The sequence below is a fragment of the Anneissia japonica genome, unplaced genomic scaffold (genome assembly GCF_011630105.1).
Source record: "Anneissia japonica isolate Jap-2015-1 unplaced genomic scaffold, ASM1163010v1 scaffold287960_len3192837_cov198, whole genome shotgun sequence".
NCBI lineage: Eukaryota > Metazoa > Echinodermata > Crinoidea > Comatulida > Comatulidae > Anneissia > Anneissia japonica.
This window is the reverse complement of record NW_022712725.1, coordinates 107,622-134,567: the sequence shown is the minus strand read 5'-3', so window position 1 is coordinate 134,567 and position 26,946 is coordinate 107,622. Positions and strand designations below refer to the sequence as shown.

At 36.1% G+C, this 26,946-nt stretch overlaps 3 protein-coding genes across 12 annotated transcripts in view; 2 read left to right on the top strand and 1 right to left on the bottom strand.

Moving 5' to 3' along the window:
- The window catches only part of LOC117108056 (acyl-coenzyme A amino acid N-acyltransferase 1-like), a 42,042-nt gene extending 39,762 nt beyond the window's left edge, over positions 1 to 2,280 (top strand). For all 5 annotated transcript variants that reach the window (XM_033249908.1, XM_033249904.1, XM_033249906.1 and 2 more), the window contains exons 8-10: positions 589 to 691; positions 1,182 to 1,386; positions 1,545 to 2,280. In XM_033249908.1, coding sequence (XP_033105799.1) covers positions 589 to 691; positions 1,182 to 1,386; positions 1,545 to 1,684 — 448 coding nt within the window. In that variant the 3' untranslated portion in view covers positions 1,685 to 2,280. The remainder of the gene's footprint in view (positions 1 to 588; positions 692 to 1,181; positions 1,387 to 1,544) is intronic.
- A 5,469-nt stretch (positions 2,281 to 7,749) lies between these two features.
- On the top strand, positions 7,750 to 18,824 carry LOC117108053 (protein dispatched homolog 1-like). Its single transcript, XM_033249900.1, has 5 exons — positions 7,750 to 7,851; positions 9,484 to 9,540; positions 9,712 to 9,835; positions 12,920 to 13,130; positions 14,660 to 18,824. The coding sequence occupies exons 1-5, from the start codon at positions 7,781 to 7,783 to the stop codon at positions 17,071 to 17,073; spliced, it is 2,877 nt and encodes a 958-aa protein (XP_033105791.1). The 5' UTR covers positions 7,750 to 7,780; the 3' UTR covers positions 17,074 to 18,824.
- A 1,996-nt stretch (positions 18,825 to 20,820) lies between these two features.
- LOC117108003 overlaps positions 20,821 to 26,946 on the bottom strand; it is a 44,210-nt gene continuing 38,084 nt past the window's right edge. For all 6 annotated transcript variants that reach the window (XM_033249820.1, XM_033249821.1, XM_033249822.1 and 3 more), the window contains one exon: positions 20,821 to 26,157. In XM_033249820.1, coding sequence (XP_033105711.1) covers positions 22,029 to 26,157 — 4,129 coding nt within the window. In that variant the 3' untranslated portion in view covers positions 20,821 to 22,028. The remainder of the gene's footprint in view (positions 26,158 to 26,946) is intronic.

Genomic DNA, 26,946 nt, shown 5'->3' with positions numbered 1-26,946 from the left:
TATATATGCTTGACAAAGGTTGATAACCAAAAACGTTCGCTCACTTGAATAAAATTATATATCTGGCAACTTATTACCATCTCTCCGGAGTTTTTGTTTTTTCTATCTTGTTTGCCAATGCAGCCCTCTAGTTTTTTATATATATATATGTATATATATGTATATATATATATATATATATATATATATATTAATAGATAAATAATAATAACAGTGCACAAATAGAAACATAAAATATATATTTAGGTATATTTATTTATTATACAAAAACAGTCCATTGCATCATACGCTGAACTGTGTGATTGGAAAATACAAAAGTACAAAATTGGCAATTACAAAATTTATAAATCATTATTAAAAAATATACTGCAATTTCAATTTTAGAAACATTAAAATTAGACAAATGACACGGCGGAAAATGTTGTATTTTGTAAAATGTGTTATTTTTATATACGTTTTCATAGACTATGAGTTTAATTCTTATTGGAAAATGTTCTACAAACTATTTACAACCGTTTACAAGATAATTCTAATGTACAAATCTTACCAGTATCGAACTTTGATTCCTGGTAACATTACATTTTCTAGGTACTCAAGCGATCTCATGGAAGTTAACAAAGAAGGAGAAATCAATCTTTTAAAGTCCATCACAAGTAATTTAAACAACGCAACTGAAAAAACAGCTATTAAGGTAATTATATCATCCCTATCGAATATAGACTAATCTTGATATCAAACAATCAAATAATTTCTATGTTGAGATAACAAACTTGAAAAATAAAATGCAGTTTCACATAAGCCCTCTCCAGACTATCAATTGTATTCAACGAAATCATGTGACATGCCTCAATATGTTCATGATGACATCACATTATGACTATATATGGGCGCATACAACATTTTCTTGTCAAAGTAAATTTGATAGCTGGACAGAGCTTTATTATGCTCATTCCTGATTATGACATAATTAATGTCGAAATACTAAATCCCAACAGTATTTGGAGTATATGTATTATACTTTCTTACTTGAACTTTATAATGTTATTTTGAACTGTTTTTCAATGTGACATATTGTATGTTGATAATTAATTATATTATTTATTTTGAAATTTATTGTTTCATGATGGCGTTAAACACAAATAATATTGAAACAAATCACTTGTATCAATGTCCGATTATAGATTGAAAAATCCAGAGCCGATTTTCTTTTCATTGCCGGAGAAGACGATCAGATTGTGAACAGTGCAGACTGCGCATCAAAACTGACTGAAAGATTAAGTCGCAATGGTCACCATAATCATACGGTCTTGACATATCCTGGTACTGGACATCTAATTGATCCTGGGTTATTACCAGTCTCCAACAAGACTAGACACCCATTTTGTGGTAAGATAAGTTTTGTGTTTCCGTGGATTTACTAAGTAAGCCTATATTCACAAAACCAAAATAGGCTAACTTATTATTAACATTACCCATTATATTATCAACATATCAGTTCAATAACTATTTATAAAAGTATTGAATTGTTTGTTTTTTGGTTCCAGATGATTTACTCATTATCAATGGAGGAAATTTGTACGACCAAGCAAAGGCGCAACGGCACTCTTGGGTTAGAGTTAAAGATTTTATGAAGGACAAGTTAGCTTACGCTCTGACATCACCGTTACAAAAAAAAGTCCTATAGTATCTGACTGTCAGGACTGGATGGCACCCAAAATAGATAAAAGAGACATGGTGGTAAAATTAGGATGAATTAATAAAATGTGACCTAGTTAATAAATACAACACCAAGCACCGTCGAAACCGCACCGGCTATAATGGTTGGACCACATTTTCTCGTACTTAATTTTAAACAACACTTATAGTCGGCCACATTATCATCACCACAAGGTATACGAGTAAAGCCGGCTCATTACTTGCAGCAATAACAATTTAAACTCTTAAGTGAATGACAGTCAACTTGTTTAAAGTATGAATTTTCTATTTTCCGGGCATCTAGAGGAGCCATTTTTTTTCTTCACAAATTGCTCCCCTAAGCGCAAACCATGGTGGAGCTTTGGTTGGTGCTGGTTGTATTCTCCTAACTTTAAATCTGATGTATAAAAAAGTATAAAAAAAAGCACAGTAATATTAAATCTTGCTATATGAGTAAGCCTACAGTATAGTACCTTGATATGCCATGTCTTGTAGCAATGGTTGATTCTTCGTGGACATAACAGAAAAAAATGTGTGGAACTGTCCAAGAGGAAGAATAAAAAAATTAAAAAGATTAAAAATTAATATTTGATATAATGAGAAAATATAGGCTTGAGCCGGGGCTTTAAGACAATCAGGGATGGTGAATCACAAAGTACAGTAGTTGAAGGCACCCCAGAGCGTTAGTAGAAGGCTTTCCTGAGCGGGATCGGACCGAGGGGCCATCAGAGATGCATTTCGCTATAACCGGCGACTTTTTGATCTGGTGAGTCGTTCGGGTAGTCGTCAGGCTTATGCGGCGGCTGTAAGGACGCTGGAGGGGGTGTCTATAAAACGAAGACCGAAGACTGAAGACCTCAAAACGAAGACCCCTATTTTTTCTCTTTTATTTTGATGATAATACACCAGGCTGTCACAAAATCAAAATTACGATTTTTTGGGCGTCTGTTTGGGAAATTTCAAGGTCTTCGTTTTGTAGACACCCAATATGGGTGTCTACAAAACGAAGACCGAAGACCCGAAAAACGAAGACCTCCAATTATTTCTCAATTATCTTATTGAAAGTATTTCAAAATCATCACAAAACAGTTGCCAAGTACCTATTTCATTATTTCTTCGGAAGAGGTGGTTTTATAATCTTCCTGGTTGGTGAAGACGGAAAAATTTCACCTTTATGGTGGAATTCAAAAAAGATAAGACGAGTAGTAAGAAGTACTTTGGCTGCTGAAACATTGGCAATGGCTGATGGAATTGATAGTTGCATTTTCTTATGTACATTATTGGGGGAATTGCTATATGGTAAACCCGATCCGACTACTGTTCCGATAACATGCTATACTGATTGTAAGTCCTTAATGGAGGCTATTAAGTCTGAGAAAAGTGTCACTGAAAAAAGATTAAGGTTAGATATGAGTGGTATAAAGGAGTTAATTGAGGCTAAGCAGATAACATCTGTTCAATGGTGTGACACTAAATCACAAATAGCAGATTGTTTGACCAAGAAAGGCGCTTCTAATAAGAATATGAGAAAAGTGCTTGATAATGGTTTATTACTTTAAAACAAAAAACAAAAAAAAAACAAAAAATAGTTGAATTTGATAATGTTTATGTTTATCTGACCCGAGGTCAGAGTTTTATTCACGTGATCCTTTTTGGCGGGCCGGCACTCGACGGTCATGGTCTCGGTGAGTGAATATAAATAAATAGTTGTGAAACAGTTATTCATATGATCTCTATTTATTATCTGTCATATATAACAATGTCAGTATAATTTCACACACAGGTTAGGCTTTATTAAGTTTTGCTTACCACCATACTTTAAATACATAACGAAATAGGTCTAGAAATAAGCGTAGGGCCTAGTTCTTTCATCAAGGCAAATTTTTACTTGGTCCGTCAAGGATGCTGTTCAGTGCATGGTGAAGGTCTATCAGTACGAACAATGTCAATACACAAAAAAGCGACCGTGATTCAACCACATCATATTAATAACAATGGTTGGAAACGGTTGTGGGGATCTCCCTGATTTTGTTGTTGTTTATGGTGATTGAGGTTTGACTATAGGTAGTGTGCAACATAAATGCCTTTCTTATTGTTCAATGTACATGAGTCATGATCCTGCCAAAAGTACTGATCATGCATGGTCAGTGCACTTTTTGCCTGCCCTTTGGCAACTCAGGAAATATTCATTGCAATATTTTTAAAAATTGTGGTCTTTCCAACTCCCTGGTTTTTCAAAAGTCAATGTTTTATGTAACTGAGTATACATTACTGTCATACAGTCTAACTAATATAATATTTTTCCAATATTTTTTATATAGGCTTATTAGACCATGTGTAGGTAACTGTAAGGCCTGTTTAAGCGAGACTTTATTTTATGCCTTGCTTAGCGAACCGCCGACTTCAAATATTGATGATTTCAAATAAAAATTAATTTTAATTTTTGGCCATTTAGCGCACCCGCTGCCACGAAAAAGAGGAAATTTTAGAGAAATATATTATAAGTTTTTCTTTATTTTTATTATGTCCTCCGCTGTCTTGAAATCTCCAAAGATAAAATGTATAATTCTCCCTAATTATATAAATTTGATATATTTGTAGCATTAACCATCCTATTTTACATTCATCAATTAAATTTTATTTTTATTTTCTCCTCCATTTGGATGATTTTGGCAAAACTATTTGCTAAATAAGAAAACAAAATTTTATTTTAATTCTTATTCCGCCTCCTCCGATAATTTAAAAAAAAGTAAGTACGCGAAAAACTATTAAATTGTTATTACTACTACGATTTTATTGTTTTTCCATGATTATGACATCATTTGAATTGATTTTTCAAAATATTTTGTTATCGTATACACGATAAATTGTTATCGAATCGCCCTAGTGTAAAAACTTCTTATCTTATTTTCTCTATGAACAATTGCTCTGTAGATTTTTATCGTTATCATTTAGTAGAGCTCCGCATAGTACACTATAGGAAAATTATTATACGAAGGTTAGATTTAATGCTGGAAAAAATTTCCTGAGGGCCTGCAATGCCGGAAGGAAATTTTTGAATGCATTAACTCTACTAATTGCTTTATAAGTCAATCGCTGTCTTTTAATTTTAGTTTTTGATAACCAACTGTTGTAGCAGTGATCGGTTGTTATAGTGATATGATCAGTATACGTATTTACATTTAGCTGTGCGTATGCTGATTTTTGCTCCGGCAATACGCGTTAACTACACATCAGCAGTATCAGTACGGATACTACTTTTTAATGCTATTTGATAGACATTCGTCAAAGAAACCATTTCAGCATTCAAGAGAGAATACAGTCACTGACCTTTTTGGTCGGTGCATGTAGACAGGTAAAAATCGTGCGATGTTCTCATAACTGCACCAGGCTACGGCCTACTGTAGTAGGAGGAGGCCTGGGCGGCTTCCTGCCTGACTATAGGCCTACATCTAAATTTTTTCCTTGAGTCTTTAAAATAGGTATACAATATTCCCATTAAACGTTCAGTTTATTTTGTTTATGAAGGTCCATTGATTTAATGAATTCCTTAATTGTTCATATTTAATATTGAATTGGAAGTAACTTTCTTCGAGTTCCTAAGCTTGTTTTACGGAACTAATTTTCAATTACAATTCAATTTTCATCGCGGTGCGCGATGTCTTCGCGGTGATGAAAAATTAGGAATTTTTTGTACACAAACCTAAAAAAAATCAAGCCAAGCGTTCACTATTGAAAAATTATTAGGCAAGCAAGGTGTTTGTGCAAGTATAGAGTGTACTAGATAGGTGCCAGGATGTACCAGTGTACAGAGACCTAGTGCACTGTATGGCTCTAGGGATTAAAAATTGTCAGTTAGCAAACAGTAGACAGAAAGGACAAAGGATGTGGTTGTGTAGGATCCATTTGAATAGGCACATACATCATACAGTTGCTACATTTTACAATAACATAATATTTTATGTATATTTAAGGCATTGCCACTTTTACATGTCATTGATTTTTGGTTAATGTAGGCCTATTGCACTGTGAAACTCATGGATGAATGAATGAATAAATCAATAAATATATAAAGAAAGAAAAGATGACTGAATAAATACAAGCTGCCAGGAACATAATCACGTTGGCTGCCATCGACGAGTATAATCGCCCACAGGGTGTTGCTGAGGGCGCCAGGAACGAGTATACTCGTCAAAAAACGGGGAGCATTCTAGCGTTTATAACTTCTTTATTATACAGTGTAGGACCACAGACTCAACGGCTGGTAGTTCGGGGAAGATACACCTAGACGATAACGTACAAATGACATGTATGTTTGTCGTGTTATGTTGCCGGTAGTACACTCGAGCGGTACAAGTGCGGGCGCCCCTTTGAACATATACCAACCCATGCAAAAAGAGGACGAGATAACTCGCACTTGGGCATAGTCAGTAAAAAGTTCTATCACATTACCATCGACGACTATACTCGCCCCATAATATTTTCTCGCCAATTTATTAGACACATCATTTTGATAATATATGACTAGATAAAATTTCAAAAAAGTATGTTTGTACATGTAAACTTGTTTTGGCACACGAGAAGGAACCGTAAAAAAAGGTCTGGCAGTCAACGTGTTAATCAGTCAAACAACCAATTAAATTTTCTGTGTTAGTGTGTTTCATTTGAGGAAAAAATGTTTTATTCCAGCAAAATAAGCCCATCAAAGCTTTACAATTTAATAGCACTTTATTTTGTTACAATTTGGTAATGAGTTAAACCCACATGTTGGGTATCATATTATGGGTCAATGTTGTCAATGCACCATGGGGCAGTTATTATTTTTCTTTTTTTATTGCCAATAGTTTAGCAATGTAATAGAGGATCGTATACTTCAGTTGCATACTACAGTATGTAAAATAGAGGAAATCCAAGGTTTAATCACCTAACTGGACACCCTATATTATGAAATTAGCTAAATTCATTAAAATGGCCAAACGGTTAATGCAAGGGTGCCACAACCTACAGCCATACATAATATCGGCGCTGGGTTTGAAGGGCACGCTCGGCTATGGTCCTGCTGTAACAAGTCTCAGATAAGGACTGTAGGCCCAGTGTACACAATTGGCTCATGTGCACTTTAAAGGACACAGTATATCTTTCGAGATGAGTAGTGGGTTCCCCGGTGTACGAGTTGGTTCATAGCTTCTGTTGTTTTGTTGTGGAATTGCCTCTTCGAAGAGTGATTTAGTTCACTGTCTTTCATATCCTTGGCCCTAGTGCCTAAAGCTGAATAAAAACAAAATAACAAAATAACAAGAATACAATGCCAGCACATCCATAAGCAAATTTAAGTGCTTTTTTTTTCTGGACCCCAATCAAAAAACCTTGTCAGTCCCAAACATTGACACCATTTCCTGACTTACTAAATCATGTTCAGTTAGTTCTATGGGCCCTATGGTCCTATTTACCAATGTTTGCATACAAAATATGGTATTTATTCAAATAAATGCCCTGCTTTGAATGAGTTTCCCCTCTCCAAAGCCTCATCTGGAATAAACGCCTCTTGAAATGCCCCAGGACATTTATTTTTTCCTGGAATAAATACCCCTAAATGACTGTAAACAAAACTAATAGAAGCAACATCATTCTCAACTGATTCTGTTAATGTTGTAGAAGCATGTAGCGCAGCATGTAAGTGTTGGACTTTCAACTGGAAGAAGGTCGGGGGTTTGAGACCGATGCTCATCACACTGCTTGTGTCTTTGGATAAGACACTTTATTAGCATTTGCCTATTCTCTATTCACCCAGGAGTACAATGGGTACCTGATAAGAGGTGAATGATTCAGAATGACATTAGTGCTGAGTTACACACATAACTAGGAATACTCCCCAGGGAGTGGAGGAGGTTGCGTGTTATGTATGATTGATTCTGTATTCAATTGCCAGGAAAAAAGACACCTTAAGTAGTTTTTCAAATAAACACTTGTTTGAATAGTCATGACATATAGTAATCCTCAGATTGAATTACTTTATGTATAGATTATAGACAGGAATATCATTAAATATGTTTTTTTTTTTAACTTTATGTAATTCATAGTAAAAATGGAGTTGGAAAGTCAAAATGAAGATCCAAATGAAAAGAAGTCACCAGAAACAGAAATTGAAACACAAAGGTTTGTACATTTAATCCACTAAAATAAATTTGAATCCTCTGTACATAGTGTCAACGTGTACTCATAGGCAGGGCGACAAAAGATGTAACCCACACTCAGCTATTTTCTTGATGACTGTCAGTTTTGTGGAAACAACATCTAAAATGCAGGGCCTACAATATTAGCATGGTTCATAATACAAGACATCAATTGAAAATATTTAGGGTCATTCATACTACACTTGCCGGCTATTACGCATAATGCGCGAGTCTCATGCTTGAGCCTCTACTGTATTATCTCATGCATCATAACAATTGACATGTCGACAAGGGCGCGAAGCCCCGCCCACAAAGTCACGAAAACCTTAGACAATGGCGGCTAGCGACTTACCGAGTTGGCAAATATTTTCTTTGCTATCAACCTTCTTTAAGAAAGAGAATTCAGGGTAGGCTGTATGCAAATGAATCATATATTCATAGTGTTAATCTATTTCATGGAACAGGCGGGGAAATTGTTGTAAAAGCCTCTTCCCAAAGGAAGTGGGGAAAGCCGCATTCAGTTAACCTTGTTGTCAGCAAAAGCCAAGTCACTGATGCGCACTGGGCTTGTGTAAATCTGTGTATCTATAACAACCAAGTATAGACATCTAGGCCTAGGCTCAATGTATGTTTCACGTTGACAACCAACTGTCTAAGGAAATTAAAATGTCCGAGAAAAAGTTTTTGATCACATGACTAAATGATGCTCGCTGATTAGTCGGTTTATCTGTCAACCAAATCTCATCGAAATGTTAATTGTATTGGCTAATTATACACTAAAATTCTTTAATTATATTTGAATTGAGGACTTAGCATTTATTAATAAAGTTATAGAGCTACTCAATAGCTTTAAAATGACACCAAAATCAGCTCTGTAGGTGCCACGCTTTTCGAGATATGGTCGGTTAAACACGCAAGGTATCGCTAATTAGCCAAAAGTTCGTTAGCAGATATCTCGCTAATTAGGAGGCCTAGAGAAAAAAATTTTCATTTCTGATCATTTTTCATGGGTCCCAACAACATACAAAAATTTGAAAAAATTCCGAGAGATTGAGGTTTTTTTTTGGTTGATTTGACATGGAATTACCCAATTGTATTGGCTAATTATACACTAAAATTCTTTAAAATGAAGTAAATTCATTATTGAAATGTGAATACAGGCCATATAAATTTCTTATAACGAAGCTATACCAACTGACAACTGTAATCAGTACCAGTTCCACCACTACAATTAAAAAAAAAAAAATAACATAGTGCCCGCTGTATTTTGTAGAAGGTGCTATATACAAATTTTATTTTGTTTGCTCGCACATCATACATAAAAAAATATTATATCACACTGCTCCCATTAGTGTTTGCAATTAATTGTAGTAACAGACAAATTTCATTGTTATGATTAGGTCTCCCTCTAAGTAAAGACCCCTCCAATTAAAAACCACTTTTCTGTGGTCCCATATTAACAAAGGTCTATTATCTTTATTATTCTAATAAAGAGACCAAAGCTGCTAAATACCATAGAAACCTCAGTCCCAAAAGTGGTCTTTAAATGGAGGGAGACCTGTGTCATTCTGATAAGTAATTACTATTATTTGTTCTTTTTACATATTTTTGATAGCAATGGGGCTGTTGTTCCTTTAGTTGTAATTACCAGTGGGACTTCTTTTATGAATTGGTAAGTACACAGCTAAGAAGTTTACTCACTGCATACAGTAGGATTGTTGATCAAGTATTTTTGTGATATTAACAATCTTAACTTTTTTAAAATCTTTTATTTAATTGTTATAGTAGCTTATATTGTAGTAGATTTAATTCATACTTAAACAATATTATTACTTAATTACAGGTATTCAAAAATATTGAGTAGGTTTTACTGGGTTGTTATGCTGATAATATTCCTATTGGTGGTAATATGCGGTGTTATAGTCGCTGTTATAGCTCGTTTTCCAAGTTTTGAAGACCCTATCAAGGTAAGAACATAGTACATTACATTACTGTACACACATATATAATGTATTATATATTATTATTTATAATTATTATAATTATATATTATTACATGTATTATATATAATATATATATATATATATATATATATATATATTGTATATATATTGTATATGTACATATATATTCAATTTACCCAGTATCGCATTGCAAAATGTGACACGTTTTACACTATAAGTGAAGCCCTTCCATAATTGCATCACAAACTAAATGTGATGCAATTATTTGCCTAGAATTAACCACTCAGTCTTCAGCAAGGCCGGGCTGTAAAAACTAAGAGGCTTGGTGCACAAAAAAGTTTTAAAAAACAGTCAAAGTCAAGTTGTTATCCAATGTTTTCGGCCAAAAATAGTGCAATATGGTATGCTTGTTTACATCGAGTTCACACATACAATGCTCCCTACATGTACATAAACCATTGTTTTACTTAAATACTTCTAGTGTTGGAAAAAAAATACGCATCGCTATGATTTTCTTATTTCTTTTCTTTAATAATTATTCACTATCACCGCAGAATAAAATGCTATGCACAATTAGGCCTGTGGTAAATGGTATGAAGCTATCAGGTATTAAGAAATTGCTGGTTTGATTAAATCTGGTCTGTATGTAAGATGAAATTTAAAAAATAAAAAAGTAAATTATTTGATAAATAATTTTCCAATTATAAGTAAATACATAAACACAGCCCCTGGGGCATGACCACTAACAACATTTTAGGAATGATCAGGCATGTGAACATGACTCCTGTTTTATAGACAATGGAAATTTGCCAGTTAGGTTTGTACGCAAGTATACATAAAGCACAGAGTCTGAAAAAGCCTTGGAAGACTTGTTCATTGAGTAGGTTTTACTTTACAAAAAATAGCTTGTCTTGTCATAAGGTTACAGTATCCAACACAGGTGTGTGTCGATGATACAAAAGCGTTATCTGATCAATTGACTAATTGACTCTGGATGCATTGGAAATACTAATGAAGCCTAGAGGCAAAATGTTGAAACGTTATTTTAAAAAGTTCGCATCCGTGTTCAGAAATAGAAATAGAGGAAAGAAAACAGGAAATATCTCTTTAACATACTTGCTCTTTTGGCCTGTGAAAATCACACCTAAATATATCTATATATAACTATCTACCTATACCTATATATAAATTATACGGATTGTATATTTAAAAAAGAAATGTTTATATAACTAACATTTGTTAATACGCTGGATGTAATTTCGTATTTCGTATTTTAACATTCTCTTTATCTAAAATACTATGTAAAACTGCCTAAAATACAAAAAGAAATATACTTGGCTGGTATGCTCAGCTGGTGTAAAATGGTATACTATGACTCAAATGTCCAGTGTACACATCTGGCTTGTGTGCTTCTGGCTTGAAACGTTATTTTAAAAAGTTTGCATCCGTGTTCAGAACTAGAATTGGGTTATGTTCACACACACGGCATAAGGCTGGTGTGGCTTACGCAAGGCGTAAGCTAATCCACGGATTAAAATGCCAAGGTGTTCACACGAACGGCGTTCGCTATTAACGCCTGGCGTTAAAAACGGAAGTGCGTCAGCAGCATCCTCCGGTACATGATGATGGGAAGAGGAAGACTGGTCGCATTGTTATTATTTATACTTCCATGGTTGTTGTACACGCTGTTTCGATCGATTATGTTGATAAAGTGTAGCTCATGAGTTAAATTATGTAGGCCTAGAAACTGTGCTTGTTTGCTTGGTTTTGGTCAAGTATATCATTGTAGTAGACAACTTCGCCGTCAGCAACTGAGGAGGGATCATCTTTGGCATTTAGGAACGAGCAGGAGTCGACATTCTGTATGATCTGTATGATTTGCTTATCCAAAACAATAGACCTACACTCTCAAAATAAAATTTCTCGAAGAAAAACACCGTGAACTGTTCGCGCACTTTTGGTTCTAGCAGAGCTAGGCTAGCTGATGTTAGCATAACAGGTCTGTTTAACCCGGCATAGAGGAATAACAGCCATTTCCAGTTCTAGCCCGAACAGGTGTTAAACGCGGACCGCCTGCTGATATTCACTGATAACCTAACAATGCAAATTGCAGTGTTTTAGAGGAGCAAAAGCAGCATGCCTCAGCAGCAGGGAGCATTTTTTTCTCACTTAATCCCCTTTGATAATTTCAACATGTGCCAGAAGTAAAGTCTGTTTAAATTTTCATGGTCCCTGCTTCTTATACAGTTTATTTCTAAAAACAAAAGTGAAAACCTTGATAAAATAAATTATTTCTATTGACAGCTAGCCTAGAATCCAGATTTTTACCTTATTATATACGTCTGCCACATGCATACATGATTGTGGCACCACTGCTAATTCGTTTAACAGTGGTAGTAATTTTTTCTGTTTTTAAATTACAATTGTCTAACGAATAAAAGTTTATTCATGGTTTACACACCCAAAATGCACATCTGCGATTTATTGGGAGTTTGCAATGTACTGTATGCATTATTGTTGTTGTAGCTTCTTCAGTAATTTCATTACTTGATAGAGACAACAACATTATGCAGTGGACGCCAAAGTCTGTTTTTTAAAAATGCATGGGTTGACGCAAGGGTCCTGGGCAACTTGATAGAAACTCATCATTTGCATAACACCTTAGGTTTTACGTCCGAGGTTTATGGTTTTTTTTTTAAAGCCGAGTTCTGCACGAACCGGTAGACCACCCGCGTATACAATACCGTTAAGAACCCTATGTAACTCTTTCCCGTTCTCGCCCGAACACACCCTATGTCTGCTACACTAACATAGTCACAAACCACGTCTATGCAATTCACCACAGTTATGCTGCAAGTTACAGGTTATTGACATGTTTCTTCATCAGAGTTCAGGTGACAAAAAACTCAAGCCTAAATCCAACAATAAAAATAAACAAATAAAAAGGAATGATCGCATTGGATGAATAAATAGGGAACATTTTTTGCTCATTTTTATGTATTATTTTTTGGGTTTTCTTTGTATGCAGTTTCATTATGCCATTTTTTACATCAGTTCCTGACATTAACATTTAATTAATATTACAGGGTTTTGAGCCACGTGGAACAGTTATTAAGGATCGCACATTGAGTTATGTGAACTTAAAGCGTGACCCTCTTATACAATTATATGGATGGACCACTGATAATGAACAAGCATGTGATGAGGATGGTATATTTGAAGAGCCCAACAATAACACCAGACAAAGAAGATCTGTAAATGATAATATACAGGCATTTAATAAATGTTATTATGAATGTTAGTATTATCTTGCTTTCTTTTTTAAAGTAGCTTGCCTGCTCAAAATGAACTATTATCATTATTTAGGTGAGACTTTTTTTACACCTTGTTTAGCAAACCTGTTCCCTGCCAATAATGATGATTTTGAATAAAAATATAATTTTATTTTTGGCCAATTATTTATTATTTATAAAGTTTTTCTTTATTTTTATTACACCCACCACTGCCTTGAAATCTCCAAAAATAAGATATGTATATTTCTTCCAAATTATATAAATTGAAAGCATTTAACCATCCCATTTATACACTGTTTATATTCAACAATATTTTTTTTTTTAAATTTTCTGCTCCGTCTGGATGTTTTTGGCAATACTGTTTGCTAAATAAGAAAACAACATTTTATTTTAATTTTTTTTTGTGCTTTAAAGTTTATTACCCATTGCATTAACAAATATAATAACAAAACCAGTTTGGTTTATCTCAATACACATATAGACTTCCTTATACCTGTACTGATTTTCAACCAATTTATTTTGTCTATGTAAATAGTACAGAACAGTATTTATGCATCTGCTAAAGATATTATACGTTATGCCAAAAAATCTGGAAAACTTCCAAAATCCATAAAAATTAAGTAACTTATATAAGTGATTATCTTTCAGTGAAAAACAAATTAAATCAAATATTTTGTGATTATTTATAGATCTGTTACTACAAAATCCTTAAATTGATTACCATGGCCAATTTAAGTGTGTATGCAAATAATGTAGGAAATTTTTATCATTTATATATCAGTTGAGGTGGGGTTTCAATTCTTTGCTGTGCATTTCGCTTGTGTCCCTGAACAAGGTACTTTATCTACATTGTTTCAGTCTACCCAGCTTTATCAATGGGTACCAGCAAACTGCTGGGAGTATCCTGCGGTGGACTAGCATCCCACCCAGGGGGAGTATCACACTCTAATCCGCTTCACGCTACAGAAAATGGGAATGAGCTCCAGACCCATGAGCGCCTTGGTTCGGCAAGGATTTAACTTTTAAATGGGAAAATTGAAAGCTTATTATTTAGTTTACATAACAACAAACTAAGCAATTCAGTGTTTTTAGCATATCACAGATGGGAGTTCTTTAATCTTCTAATGCTCTGGTTTTCGAAGTTCTTCATACTAGCATCCATTTTTAAGTTGCTCAGAATGTCGTGGTCCCATTGGTGCATAGTAAGGGAAAGGTTTTGGCTCAAAAACACCCTAAACCCCACCACAATTGGGGGTGATGAGAAAGAATTATATTATATTGTGCATGTACATGTTCAGAAACATTAATTTCCTACTTTACAATTATGCTTTTTATTGCCTGAATTTTAGTTTTAGTCTTCAAAAATATCAAAATTCAAATGAACACACTCATTACAGTATCATCAGTTAGTGGAACTTCGGGAAAATGAAGTAAATTGGCCAATTTTTTGTCAGGTTTAATTTAATTTTTATTTTAAAAACAATGATAATCAGAAGAATGTATAATCCTGTGATATTATTTCTCTCTTCACAGTGACAAATTGTGCAGGCATTGTGTTTACTTCTGAAAATGATGAAGGAAATCTACTCACGCCTAGCAACCTAAAAACAATTTGCTCCATCAAAGTCATTGGTCCATATGAAAGCTATAAACTATGGTCAATTGGAGACTACTTTGGGCACCTTGTGAACAAATCATGCTCCATGCTGGATGAGGGAAGTATAACATCAGCTTTGAGCCATCTGGAGATATGTGCTCCTTACTTTTACAGAACTACTAAAGATTACGATGGCAAGGATGTATCATGTTTACATCCATCATACTCCTCTTGTAATGACATCCCAGAATCATGTAAAACTGGAAATATTGTGTTCAATATTTTGAACGTCATGACAGATACAAACTTTATGCCAGCAGACAGACTAGACAACAAGATACTCCGCAGTACAATGGCCTTCATGAACCTCAACACCTACTACGACGAAGATGTGCTGGAAGCTATATACAAGGATTACTTTAAGAAGAGTAGTCGTGTTTTCAACAGTGTTAAAGCAGTAGCCTTGAATTTTAACATAAAATATGATGTTTTTAATAAGTCCTTACTGCATGATACTCTTTACCTTGGGCTAGCAGCACTATTTGTATTTATACTTATTTGGGTTTATTCAGGGTCATTTCTTATTTCAGTTGCAGCTCTATTTAATATGATCTTCTCCTTGGTAGTAGCTTATTTTATCTACAAATTTGTTTTCGTCCTCAATTTTTTTCCTTTCTTAAACGTGTCTGCAGCATTACTTGTTGTTGCAATTGGTGCTGATGATACATTTATTTTTTGTGATCTTTGGCGAGAAGCAAAGAGTACAATGAGTGCTGGGTCACAACGTCATTTAGTTTTAAGTGAAACAATGCAACATGCAACTATCACTATGTTTGTAACTAGTTTCACAACAGCATCAGCATTTTATGCCAGTGCTTTCAGTCCTATCATAGCAATTAAGTGCTTTGGAGTATATGCTGGGACTGCAATCATGATCAACTTTATCCTCACTATTTCTTGGCTGCCAGCAGCCGTAATGTTGGATGATACTCTAAGGTGTAACTGCTGCTCATTTTCTAAGCTCTGTCCAAATATTTTTGACAGGCTAGCCAGCTCAACCCTACCAAATTTTATAATCAAGTTAAGGTTCATATGGATTTTTCTTTTCACCTGTCTAGCCATTGCTGGTTGTGTGATTATCTTTTTTGTTCCGGGGTTGCAGAAGCCAACAAGCTCGGAGTTTCAAGTTTTCAGATCTAGTGATCTTCTAGAGCAGTATGACATTATTTACAAGAACAAATTCCGATTCGAACAGAATTCATATTTCATTCCTGCTGGTATTTTGTTTGGGCTTAAAGCTGTTGATAACGGAGGGAAATGGGATCCAGATAATACCGGCTCAGTCGAGTACCAATCAGGTTTTGACATCTCTGCAGAAGATTCGCAAATATGGCTTCTGCAGTTCTGTCGAGATCTGCAGAACCAGTCTCTCAAATTGGAGGGTGCAGCAATCTCTGGTTGTTTCATCGATGATTTCGTAACATTCATGCAGTCCCCTTGTCAATGTAACCTTACTTTGTGTTGTGATCAAACAGCTTTTCCATATCCTTCTGAACTTTTCAAGATGTGCTTGCCAAGTTTCTTACCATACCCAGAAGCTGGTGGCCTATATATTTACCAGGATAATGACATTAAAGTTCTGGAGATTTCATTCACAACCACAAGACCATTTTCCATGGAGTATTCAGTGATGGATTCTTTCTGGAAAGAAACCGAGAAATTGATGGAAGATAATGTGGTCAATGTGCCAGAAACGCTAAGTGTACCGTGGTTCATACCACCGTTCAGCGTGTTTGCGTCAGATTACTATGATTTTTTAGGATTCTATGATCTGCAAGACAGCCTAGCTAGAAGCACTCCTATATCCATCATTATTTCTATCGCTGTTGCCAGCGTGGTTCTTCTTTTAACACAGCGAAACATTCTTATTGCTCTTTACTCCATTCTTTCTCTATCAGGCACTATTTTCACTACCATAGCTTTTCTTGTTCTTCTTGGATGGGAGTTAAATATCCTAGAGTCTGTCACGTTTACCATCACTGTTGGGTTGTCAGTTGACTTTACTATCCATTATGGTGTTGCATATATTATTTGTCCAGAGTCAGACCGCAAGTCAAGAATGAAGTACTCGGTTAAAAACATGGCTTTAGCAATAGTCTTTGCAGCTTTTTCAACATTCTCTGTAGGTGCATTCATGATGGCAGCAACTGTCCTAGCCTATCAACAACTTGGAACCTTCTTGATGATTGTTATGGTGACTAGCTGGCTGTTCTCTACATTCTTCTTTCAATCACTTTGCTATTGGATAGGACCTGAGGGATCAAAGTTCAAATTGCAGTGCAAGAAATAAGTATCTGTGGCTGCAACTCATGGTATTCAGTGGCAGCTCCAGGAATTTTAAATAGAGGGGGCTCAGAAAGGGACTTTCAACAGTCTATACTACCTCAGGCCCACCATGGTTGGGAAGAAAATTTATGATTATGGCACCTCTAGATGGCCTGAAATGGCACTCCTTGAAAAATTTAGGGGAGGCCTGGGCCGGCTAGCGCCCCCCCCCCCACACTTGAATCCGTCACTGGTATTGCTTATTTAGAGCTAAACTGTCTTGCCTGTTGTGATTTTTAAATGTTAAAATATACCAAAAGGCCACCTTTCCTTCACTTTGAAAATGAATGTCAGAGAAATACAAGGGAACAAATTTATAGTTCAATGTCAATTTAATTAATTAATTAAATTGAAATAATGTCAGTTATTGATACTCTAGTGATGCAGACGCATGTTCTATCTGATGGTTATGATAGTGTGTCAGCATTAATTTTATTTTATTGGGTGAATTCCTGCACATTTATAATCGAAACGGTACTAGGTTTTTGTGCTTTGAACAGGTCTATACATAGGGAAAGTGTACCTTTTTAGTTATGATTGCCGAGGTCGAAACTATTTTGTGGTAATAAATTATATTAACAGCTTAATTGTATTTAATAATTTATATGCATATACTGTATTTGGTTGTATACTGGTTTGTTTTGAGATCGATGAGTGTAATTATCATTGGCAGATCGATGGAGGGGCAAGAAAGGTTCCCCGTCAGTAAAAAAAAAAAATCACTAACAATGTGCGAGCCCATAGACAAGATAACAACTTCCCAAGGGGTATGGCCTCCTGGACCCCCTCAATAATAAGTAAGGGAACACTCCTGAACCTGCCTCTCTCAACCTTTGGACTTGGGTCCTTTACTGGCACTCGCACTCGCACAAACCCAGCGAAAAAAAAAAAAAAATACGCCACTGTGTACAAAAGTATAATTTATATTATTCCATTGAATATTTTAGTTTGAATTATAGTTCATGAATAGTCTGCTTATAATGTTAAAAAGTATATATACTTCTAGTGCAATTTCTATAGTTATATTTTTGTACACAATATTATGTTGATGGAAAAAAATATAGGCTATGTACAGTATATCTGAAGTAATAGAAATTTTATTAATAATCTATGTACACATTTGTTTGGAAAAAACACTGTCTTGCCTTAAACATGGCATACTTTATTATAAAATATTTAATCTGAAATATAGGTGCAATTATCAAAATTTAGTCTGGCGCAAGGTTGCATGGTATGCTTCATTTGCTAGTGTTTTCCATGGAGCTGCTGAATCTCCAATCTTCGCCTAACATGCTGTAATGGATCTAGGACGGTTTGCTTGTCCGATATGGGCTTGCAAAAAAAAATTCCCATCCTGCTACCATTACCACTAACAACATGTAGTTTTGTTGAGATTTGTATAAAGTTTATATTTTTAAACTTGCAGGTTTATTACTTTAGATTTTAATTTTACGTTTAGAAATTTATTGTTGTATTCGCAATAATTTAAATTCCTAGTTTGTTTTGCAAAGTTTTAAACTTGTTGTAGTCTATATTTGTTCAAAATAAATGCGTGTTGTGTGGAATATTGTCTCAATATTATTGGTAGAATTCTGCAATGTTGGCCTATTTCTGTATAGTATTAGTTTTTTTTTTATATTATGTGTATAGTATCATAATTCTATGTTATTTGTACAGCACCTGCACAAAGTTCCAATAAAACCTCTTCAGTCATAATAGTGGTTTCATTGCAGTCAATACAGTGTGTAGCTGTCTCACCACCTTTTACAATGAGAAAGGCTATCAAATTTATCGACATGTGGGACACAGTTTAGTAATATTATGCAAAATATCTAATTTGCAAACAGCACATCTTAACATGTTACTTCATCAAGGAATATTAATGACAGCAAAAAATAAAAATTGTTGGTGTACTGTACTGCAGTGTAGATCTCTCAAAACTGTTGACTGGGTAGCCAGGACCCTGTAATATCAAGTTTTGTGACAGATAGCAGACAGATCACATTACACACTTGCCCAAATATGGGTAAATCGGTTATTTATCACTGAAACAGTATTGTGGACAGATTTACATCTGTGACACCAGTACTATCCCAAGACAGATGTCGATGTGCAGTTGAACTTCTTAAACTGGACAGAAAATCTATACAATTTATATGTCATGAGTCTGTGGCAGTGCCTGAGGAGGGCCAGGGGAACAGGCCCCCAATGGACACCCTTCGGAAAGAGGCCAATCATTTTGTTGGCCGTAGGCGGGGGCGACAATACTTACAAATGGATTTGAGAAAATTTTAAAAATACACTTTTTTCAACTTGTTATTTCACAAAATTGTAATTATTGCTGAATGCTATAGCATGCATAGTATTTTATATTTGTCAGCTCTGTTATCTACTCTCAACTCTGTTATTTATTTGTTATTTACAGACCTACAGATGTAATAGACATCAAACGTCGGGTCCCTAAAAACACAAAATATTATACATTCAAATAGAATATTCATGAATGCATTCAAGAAATCAAATTTATATAGGGCCCTCAAGATGCTACTTTATCTAGGCCCCTGCACCAGCAAATTTCAAAAATTCACATTTAAAACCTATTATGAACATTAAAATCATTTATAATTATCGTGAAAATCTGGAGTATACATTGCATTTTTGCTAGCTCTTCTAACCCAGGCCCGTAGCCAGGGGGGTTTTAAGGGTTCGGGCGAACCCCCTTTTTCAGCGAACCCCCCTTTTGCCAGCCAGCGAACCCCCTTAGCCAGAAAACGATCCCCCGTTTCCAAAATAGTGCAATTTATTACAAAGTGGGAGAATTTTTGGCACTGTTTATTTGTCGCTATCGATCGTAGTCCGATCGTAAAAATCAAAACAAAGCTGCAGCCAGCTGAATGACGTAATCAGCAACATTACATAGTAGCATTAAAATGTTAAGCATTGCTTTTTAATAAAAAAAAAAATAGTTTGTTTCACAATAAACATTTACGATCTAAATCCTGTATTGGAAAAAGTAGTCTTTTTAAATAGAATAATCACAAATTTTGGGTTTCAGAAATCCTGTTGTACAAGGCTCTCAAAATGCAACTTTGTCGGGTCATACAAGGGCCTCACCCTTAACCCCCAATCGACCCCAGTCCATTTTTTTTATATCCTCTTGATTCAGTAAAAACGTTCCTAAATGCTTTGGTCACTAGCTATAGTATAGTATATTGCATTATATGGCAGTTCTCCAAGCTGTTGACTTAATTTAATAACTTTGGTACAAAATTTGTTGGAAATTATCAGTTCCAGTGATTGGAAATGGATTCATTATGAATAAGTAATTGATGTAAAGGACATAAAAATAGATGATAAATCCATTTGTAAGGCACCCAAAATACTAATTTATTGGAGCTTCCGGGGGCCTGGTCTCCACCCCCACAGGGGTCCTAGGCTCCCCAGTCTGAGGTTCGTCTCGCTCGTAAAACGGACCTCCCCATCAAAAATCCTGACTACGGGCTCCGTAGTCCTGACTGCTCTGAAAACTCATTAATCATCTGTACTTTCCACAATTTTTCTCGCTTTTTAAAATGTTTGGAAGGACTGATAAAGGAAGATTAATTGCACAGCGGGTGATGGTGACATATCTAAAGAGAACAAGTTTATCAGCTGATCGCCTTTCCCACTGTAATCAGTAGATACAAAATAAAAAGTAATTTAAGCAACAAAATATCATATAGTTTTTTAATTTTCTCACTTGTGAAAAAACTTGTTTGCATCATTGATTATCAACCACAGTGGTAGTTTACAAACAATTACCCACAATCCTAGAATATCATACTCCTGACATACCTATGTACAGTATAGTCACTAGAGAACAAGTTCTTTACACAAATACATTTTATTGCAGTGTACAACAGTGCTTATAATCATAATAGACAAGAAAACATACAAGGTATACATTTCTGAAGAAATCTCACCTAATATTATTGAAATTAATTTATCCTACAATGACCTACCCAAAAAACAAAAATCACATTTTATAGAAAAAGTATCACTCATGTGGTCATTATGGAATGAATAACAATTAATCACCAAATACAAATTAATATTATATGATTAATCATTATACATCATCTCTAAATCTTTTGATAAATTGCTTAAAACTATACAAACATGATATGTCTTAATAATAAGCATTCACTTACTAAGCATTTCAGGTAGAATCAAGAAGTTGTGGTACAGCAGTATATCTTTTGATGTTTAATATAGGTGTGCTTTTTTAAGAACAGTATTATCATTTAAAGTGTTATCAATAAATCCTAAAATTCACTTTATCTGCATACAGATATCCATTTGCCTAAACAGCATTAGCAAAAAACCCATAAAAAAGGTAAAGACTGCCCCCTCTACATATCAGTTAACTCCCACATACCCCCCACCCCCAAAACCCCTATACCTAAATTCCAGGATTCATTGCCAACTATCAAACGGCCCATGCATATCAATCAATAACAGGGCAAAAAGCCATAAATATTTATTTCAAATTTGAAAGAATGAAAGCTGACCCTTGGTCTTGGGTGACTTGGGCTTTCGCAACACAAACATTTTCGGGTCTTATTTACAGAAGACAAAATGTAGATGCATTTCTGGTTTAAAAAAAATTACTTTATACATTTTTAGAGGCTTCTCCATAACTGCAGATTAATAACTAAACAAAACAAACCATAAGATTAAGCCATTATATCATGACACAAAATGCTCCGACAATTAAAATTTGTAACAAATGAGATGTCATGCATAAAATAAATGCATACATTATATTTTTATAGTATTTTGATTTTCTATAAAGCTTTATCTCTTAGATAAACAAAATGCTGCAATTATTAAATATAATTAAAATAGATTAAGGATTAAAAGATTAGATTTACTAATGTATTATGTTCTGTCGCCATCGCTCTTCGGAGGAGCTGTTTTAATGAGAGGTTTCCCAACTAAGTTTGGTAGCCGCACATGCCCCTCACTTTGCTGAGGCATCGGAAATCTTTGAGGCTGTGTCATGCCTGGATGAGGCTGAAATCCACCAGGATGTGGCTGAAGTCCACCAGGATGAACAATTCCACCAGGATTATGTTGGATAATACTTGGATGCTGTTGTAATACACCTGAGCGAAAGGCTAACTGAGGATATGCACCTGGGTATCTACCTTGGGCTGCTGGTACTAAACCATGTCGGCCAGGCATTATCATACGCACCTGCGAACCAATTGGTACCTGGACAGCACCTGGAATAGGTCGGCCAGGTGTTACTTGTCTCTGTAGTGCTTCCAAGGGGAAGGCACCGTGTGGTAGGGATCCAACGGGCATTCCCCCAGCCTGAATAAGTCCTCTAGGAATTGCTCCTGCAGGTACAAGCCCTTGAGGAAGAGCACCAACTTTAGAAGGTATACTTCCTGGACGAACACCACCTGCTTGTATAGTTCTGGCTGGAATGAGTCCATGTTGCAAGGCACTCGAGCTTATAATTCCATGAGGTAAGGATTCAGAGGGTATTGCTCCTCTGGGTAAAGATGCAACAGATATTAACCCCCTAGGAAGGGAGCCAGCTTTCACCACACCCTTTGGCAATGCACTGGCTGGAATGGCACCCCTTGGAAAGGCACCTGTTTGAAGTATTCTGGGAGCTGCCACTGCTTCCATAGGAACAGGCATCCCTGGTGCCATTCCACCAACTACAACAGCTCCAGGTGGAAGGGCAAACCTTGGGACACCTGGCCTTTGTATTGCACTTGCATGAACAGCACCACCAGGTAAAGCTCCTTGCGGTATAATTCCAAGCGGGATTGCTCCCGGAGGCAAGGACCCACTTTGGACTGATCCTGCAGGTATAGATCCTGCAGGTATAGCTCCTGCAGGTAAACCTCCTACTCGTATGGCGCCAGCTGGAATTGCTCCGGCTGGTATTGCTCCTGCTGGGAATGCTCCACCTGAAAATGCTCCACCTGAAAATGCTCCACCTGAAAATGCTCCAACTGGAATGGCTCCAGCTGGAATTCCTCCGGGTTGAATAGCACTGGTAGGAATAGCGCCAGCAGGGATGGCCCCTGCTGGTAAAGCTCCAGCAGGGATCGCACCAGCTGGAAAACCTGCATGAAGAGCGCCAGTTGGAATTGCACCTACAGGAATACCACCAATTGGTAGCGTACCATGATGTAAATTAGTACGAAGAGAAGCAAATGAAGCAGGAACTACTCCTGCAGGTAACATATGTTGTGATGGTGGTGGTGAAGGTGTATGAGGACCTGGCGATGTTGCATGTCTATGAAGTGAATGGTGCTGCACCAAGTGAGCTTGAGCAAATCCAGTTTGGCTCAAGAGAGGTGAGCCAATTGCTTGATGTAAAACTTCACCATCTCGAGAAATTCCAATAAGATGTGGATGGTTTTGCAGGAGTACAGATTGCTGTGAAGGCGACATTACATCTCTTTCTATTGTAGCCTGTGCTTCAGGAGGAGGTGGTGGAGGGATTTCCCCAGATGCTATCATTTTTTGTTGTACATGAAGTCGCGCTTGTTCCTGTAAGCGCCTGTACTTTTCTATGTCTTCTGGAGGTATCATTTCTTTTATAGTCGATGCTGATTCCTCCTCTGCATTTATCACAGACTGGTCTTCTGAAGACACAGGAGGAGATGAGGTTGATGCTCCTTCATGCAGCTCATGGCTTATCTCCTCTGGGTTCTGAATATTATATAAAGCAGCTGCAACACTGTGTGGGTAGGCAACAGGCCTCTTAGCTTTTGGTGCTGGTGCTCCAGGCTTCTTAAAGAATTCCTTTCGACGCTGTATTTCCTCCTCGGACAATCCTTCAGGGTCTTCATAGTTCTTATCGTCAGAATTCTCTGGATAGTTTTCATGCAAGTCAGAATTCAAAGAATTGCTATCAACTTTATTTTTCACCTCGCCTTTATTTGAGGCATTAGTTTGCTTTTGACCACTACCACTTTCTTTTTTAGTATCCATATCACTAATGATGGTTGTGGTTGTTGGAATGGTGTGCCCTCCAGCAGCAATTTGTTGCTGTATTCCTGCAGCTGTAATCCCACCTTTCTTTTCTTTTAATGGCACTGTTTTTCCAGCTGCATTGGCACGGGCTTGTTCTTTGAGCGCTTCCCTTAACTCCTTACTACCAGACTTCCCACTACGATCACTTGATCCTCTTGAACTCCTTGGTGAGCGGGAATGTGAACGAGAACGTGAGCGAGATCTTGATCGTGAGTATGACCGTGAGTATGATCGACTCCTGCTTCGTCTATGTGACCTCCTTGATCTAGATCTTGATCTATCACTGTCAGAATCAGATGAGTACCTTCTTGAACGATCCCTAGAGCTTCTTGATCGATGACTACCATTCTCATAATCATCATCCTTTCTTGAACCACTCCGCCTACTTTTTTTCACCCTATACTCCTCATCTGAGCTTCTATCTTCACTTGAGAAACTGTGATGCCTTTTGCGACTTTTATCTTTTGATGAACTTTTAGATCGTCTTCGCTTACTGTAATGATCATCATCAGAATAATCACTATAATTATCCCCAGAATGGTGGCTGTGCTTGCCTGACTCTTTATCCCCACTCTTTGACTCTTTAGATTTGTTTCTCTTTCGTTTCCTTGATCCCTTTTTCTTGCTTTTGTGTTTTGATGAATTTGTTTTCTCTCCATCAATACCATCAATCACTTTCTTTCCACTACTTTTTTTCTTCTTTTTCTTTGATTTCTTCGCTTTCTTTTCTACAGATGTTTCTGCTGCCAGAGCATCTGGATTTGAAACATTGTTTTCTTTATTTTGAGCAGCTTGCTTAGTTATAACCTGACGTGGTAGTAATAGTGTTACTGGGTTCTTTGGCTGATTAGGATTTCCAAGATTAACATCCTCAATTTTATTTTCTACTTCACCATCTATATTTTCATTTTCCTTTGTTATCACTGGCTTTCTAAATTCAAAATGAAGTGGGTTACAGCTGTAGCATATAGATGGTTCTACCTTGGTGTAACTCACCATATCAAGGGGCCATTGTAAGATGGTACTTTCATCTTTGTTAAGGACTCGTAGGAGTTTATCTTTAGGACATGGTTTCCATTCTTTTCCTACAGTGTCATTTACTTCTTCATTTACTTTTTTATCATTTCCATCGCCATCTTCCTCAGCATTTCCATTTTTTCCATCAATTGAGCCTCCACCAGACGTTATCTTTTTATCTTTATCCTCATTGTCATCACCATCACCAGAGCCACCATTTGTGGCAGTGTTGTCACCACTACAATTAGAAGAATTGGCAGCACCACTAGCATTGTTGTCTGTGGCTTTTCCATTTGTTTCTTCCTTTTTATTGTTTCCTCCCTGCGATCCTTGCTTGTTTTCATTACTGCCATCCTTCTGTTCATTACCCGATGTTTCAGATTCTTGAGCTATAGTTTGGCACTGAGATGCTCCTATTGTTAAATTTCCTTGTGGTATATTTCCAATTGAAACTTTGATGTCATTTTTAAAAACCTCTTCCTTGGTCTTTACTTTTGATTTTTCTGGTAGTACTTCAGAATTTAAAGTTTCTTCTACTCCAAGAATGTTTATATTATTATCACATTCTAAATGTTCTTCTTTAGGCTTGTGAATAATATGTTTTTTCTGTTCTGAAACAGTGTTCAATGGCTTTACAACAACTGACTTTATCTTGCTTTCCTTTGTGGGGGGATGCTGATCGTACGAACTCAGTCGAGATTTTTTTGTCAATGTAAAGGTGATCTGTGATGATTTCTGAGATGTAACATCTTCTTGGGCTTTAGGGGAAGTGCTACGGAACTGTGAAAATGCTTTCAGACGTTTACGAGCAACCTCTTTTCCTCGTTGACTTTCATTTTGTTTTGAAAGCTCTTGTTCCTTACAAGAGATATCCTCAATTAGTTGACCTGAAGTCTGTTCACCATCATCATTTATATTTTGTGGTAAAGTACTTTCTCTTTCTTCCTTTACAGTAATTTTTGCAAATCTATTGGCAGAACTTATCAGGCTGCAAGAAAAAAAACAAAAAAACAAAACCAATAATTACATGACTGTTTAGTTTCTAATTTGCTCATGCCAGTGCAATTGTATTAGAACACAAATTCACTAATGAGCTTCATTTTGCATTGTCTCTGAAATATAATTATAATAGTATATTTCCACATGGTCAAGGTACAGATAAATAATCCATAATCTTTTTAAACAGTTATACAGTAGAACCTCGATTTTACGTACAGTATGGGACCGAAGGGCGTACGTAAATCGGGGGATTCGTAAAATAGAGGTTGGGTTAAATTTGTGGTAACCTTTGACCTAATACGTACGTAACGCTCAATATACGTATGTATGAACGAACGATGTTACCTAGCTAGGCTATACCTAGCCTCTAGGCCTACGAATAAAACCATGTGTTTAGTGTTTTTATTCATCACTTTACGATGTCATAAGAAAGTGTTCAAATAAAACCATGTGTCAAGTGTATTAATTCATCACTTTGTCTTTTATTTAACTACAGAACATGAAAATATTGTAAGATTACCTATAGGACAAAGGTATAACTTGGGAATTCCCCTTCATGCCTATTCTAAACAACAGAAATGTGGCATTGTCTGGGCCTGTTGAGACAAACTAAGCCCATGTGCACTGGGCGAGCCAACCAATTAGCGTTTGTGTACGAAACTATGCCTACTCAGCTTCGTGTAGAAAATTAGACCAGACAAGTTTTTCCATGGTTTGCCACACGAAGCTAAGGAGGAAAGCAATTATTTTGAGCACCAACGGTAGTTGTTCATCTCAC

Excerpts from the sequence above, each read along its gene's own strand:
- LOC117108053 (XM_033249900.1), top strand. The coding sequence starts at position 7,781 with ATGGAGTTGGAAAGTCAAAATGAAGATCCAAATGAAAAGAAGTCACCA. Across the intron at positions 7,852-9,483 it reads ACAGAAATTGAAACACAAAG|CAATGGGGCTGTTGTTCCTT; the intron begins GTTTGTACATTT and ends TATTTTTGATAG. Across the intron at positions 9,836-12,919 it reads GTTTTGAAGACCCTATCAAG|GGTTTTGAGCCACGTGGAAC; the intron begins GTAAGAACATAG and ends TTAATATTACAG.